The sequence below is a fragment of the Poecilia latipinna genome, unplaced genomic scaffold (genome assembly GCF_001443285.1).
Source record: "Poecilia latipinna isolate Pla-1442-1.1 unplaced genomic scaffold, P_latipinna-1.0 Scaffold4104, whole genome shotgun sequence".
Lineage (NCBI taxonomy): Eukaryota > Metazoa > Chordata > Actinopteri > Cyprinodontiformes > Poeciliidae > Poecilia > Poecilia latipinna.
Genome location: NW_015116720.1, coordinates 27,431 through 30,484, shown reverse-complemented (window position 1 = coordinate 30,484; position 3,054 = coordinate 27,431). Strand labels below are relative to the sequence as shown.

At 36.1% G+C, this 3,054-nt stretch overlaps 1 protein-coding gene across 3 annotated transcripts in view; it reads right to left on the bottom strand.

Moving 5' to 3' along the window:
- Positions 1-605: 605 nt before the first annotated feature.
- The window catches only part of cyb5r4 (cytochrome b5 reductase 4), a 24,969-nt gene continuing 22,520 nt past the window's right edge, over positions 606-3,054 (bottom strand). For 2 of the 3 annotated variants that reach the window (XM_015025415.1, XM_015025416.1), the window contains exons 11-13: positions 2,029-2,169; positions 1,638-1,784; positions 608-1,213 (exon numbers count right to left, since the gene is read on the bottom strand). In XM_015025415.1, coding sequence (XP_014880901.1) covers positions 1,008-1,213; positions 1,638-1,784; positions 2,029-2,169 — 494 coding nt within the window. In that variant the 3' untranslated portion in view covers positions 608-1,007. Of the gene's footprint in view, positions 1,214-1,637; positions 1,785-2,028; positions 2,170-3,054 lie in introns of all 3 variants that reach the window. The other variant, XM_015025417.1, reaches the window with a different exon arrangement.

Here is a 3,054-nt window from a genome sequence, read left to right as displayed (position 1 = left end):
CTCTTCCCTCCTCACCCCCACCTGTATCCAGGGAGTTGCGAAGCAACCTGGCTTCATGGCCTTGACGTTACCGCCTTCACTCGGGCAAAACAATGTTTTGCCCATTGTTTTGTCTGAATATTGCTAATATGCCCTTTCCTCTTTTCTTTTTAGTTTTAGGTGGAGTACTCCCTATTTAACCCAGAAAAGTATTATTTTAGTTCATTAGTAATATAAATTGTGGAGTATGCACTATTTAGATTATACAGCCCAGAAATGGAATCAGAATTAGAATAACTACGAACTTGGAATCCAGAAATACTTAACAGGAACAGTTAGTTTATATTACTTTTAACCCAGAAAAGGAATTAGCTTCAGCTTATTTTATTAGAAACTGTAGAGTATTCACTATTTAGAAATGGCATTTCTAAATAGTGAGCACTTAGTTTACATACAGGAGCACTTAGTTTACATACTTTAGAACATTAGATTAGTTTTCTTTCCTCTTTTTTCTTTCCTTTGGTTTGTTATTTTGTTTGTATTTCCTTTTAACTCATGTAAAGCATTTTAATTGCCTTGTTGCTGAAAATGTGCTATATAAAAATTACCTTACATTAAATGTACATTAAATTATGGAATCATGTAAATATGTACTTTAATAAAACACTTTAAAAGTGTTCGTCTGTTCATCTATGTCAATATAAAAACTATCAGAATAATTTCTATCAAATAAAAACATTGTGCTCTTTATTCAGAAATTTCCCAAAACAATTAAATAATTACATCAACGTTAGAAATGCTCTCTGTAGTGCTTTCTTTGATTACCAAATATGTTAGTGTGTGTGAGAGAATGTGTCAATGGTATTAACTTAAAGGTATTAAAATACTTTGTGAAGTTCGGCCCATTTACTTGCATTAGCTTACTGGCAGATAAGCCACATTCAATATGGCGGACGCTGTGACATAACGCAGCAACGGGCCGACCTGTTCTATGAGGCGTCTACGTATTCATGTCTGTGGGGCCATTATCATCCATCAGTCATGTTTTCTGACGTAGTAAAGGAGTAAACTGATTGTTCCCACCTGATTGTGTCAACTTCTCGTAGAGCCAGGCTGATGAGGCGAACCATTGGCGTGAATCCTGTGCCTCCTGCTAACAGATAGAGGTGTGTGACATCACGAAGTGGGCGGAGGCTGAAAGTACCCTCTGGACCACTGACGGAGATATTTTCACCTTGGAAATCAGAAAACCCCAAAGTAAAACTGATTGGCAACAGGGATCAAATATCAAACAGCAACAAAGTATAAACCTTTACAGAACATTTTTAAAAGTAGAATTATTGTTATTATTAACTATTGAAAGGAAAACTTTCTAATAGTTGTTATTGTTGTTTCGTTTGATGTTGACCTACTTTTCACATATAAGAGGCTGTCTTCATCTGTTCAAATATTGTAAGGAGGAAGTGGTTCAAGTAGCAGATTTTCTAAATGGCTCTTAGGAGAAACTGTTCATCATAATGAGTCAATGTTTGCTTTCAAGGAAGACCTGAGATGTCCTCAGATATACTAAAATCTAATTAGAGGACACATGCAGATTCAGTAAAGACATGATGACACACAAACACATCGCCTCATTGTTTGACCTGGCTGTGACATACCCATCTGCAGGCTGTTCAGATATGGGGTGAAAACTCCATCGGGATAGACTTTAATCATGAGGTAGAGGTATGATTCATGTGAGGAAGATGAGGAAACTGGAACCATATTCTGATCCACTGGAGTGTATGGCCTCACTATCTCAGTACCTGGAAATATAAGTACATGCCGTCAAGTATTCTCACAATTTCTATGTTAATCATCACATTTGCCAAAGCCATTTAACTTTGACTTAGATTTTTTTATTATATAAATAATAATGTATTATTAGTTCACTTAAAACAAAAAAAACTTTACAGAACATTTTACATTTAGTGACACTTATGGAGATTTCTCTAAGCAGATCATCTTCATCTGTGAACATGACCAACACTCAGGTTTGTTGTTAGCTACCTTCAATGATAGCTTTGAGGTAGACATGTTTTCCAACAGCCACATGCATGACTGTCCCTCCAGGAAGCTGCAGTCTGAAAACATGTGTATTATGAGTCACCTCCATTTTAGACACCAGTGTACAGTCTCGATAGAAGGGCCCTTGAGGAAATAGTTGGAGAGAGAGTAAAAAAGAAATCAATAAAGTTTTATTAGAAAACCAGTGATGCTGAATGTGTAAGATGAAATCCTGGTTGTGACTACAAAAAACATCTTCTAGTTCTCAGCTGACTAAATTTTGACTATAATACACTCAGCAGTGTAATGAAAGGCAAATATCATCAGGAACGTGTTGCATATCGGAAACCTGACATATCAGTAAATAGCTTGAGCAGAAATGTCATACACGTCAGTAACGCGTTAATCTAATCTGGCCCCTAGTTTCAGTAACAAGTATTCTAACACATTACTATTTACAATCAGATTAAAGTTATGCATCCTCGTAGCATAATGACTGTCATTCTAGGATGAACACTCACTTTAGCATTTGCCTTACAGCTAACAAGCTAAATACTCTGGTAGCACATACAGGCTACAAGATTCTGATATATTTGATTGGTCAAAATGCAATGATATAAGTTGACTGGCAATTGAACTGGTTTGCCTCTTTCTAAAACCAACATAAAAAAACAGCTCAGCAGTTTTAAATTCAATATATCAGTTTGACCAACAAACTGAACAATGTAGAGAGAACAACTCTCTACATCAGTGCAACAGTTTGATCTACAAAATAAATAAAAATGATACTTTTCACATCTAAGCTTAGCTCCTCACTGTTAACTCAGTCTCACTTTCCAGCCCTGCATTCAGTAACTTAAGCCATGAAAAATACTGAGGCAAAAAGCCTAATTTTTTTCCCCCCTGACATTTTCAGTCACAAACATTTAACCAAAATACCTACTGATATGTGTTTCTGTCTGTCTCACTATGATTCTCTGCAGCTTGATGTCCCTGCATGGATTCATGTATTTACAACAGACACTGCAG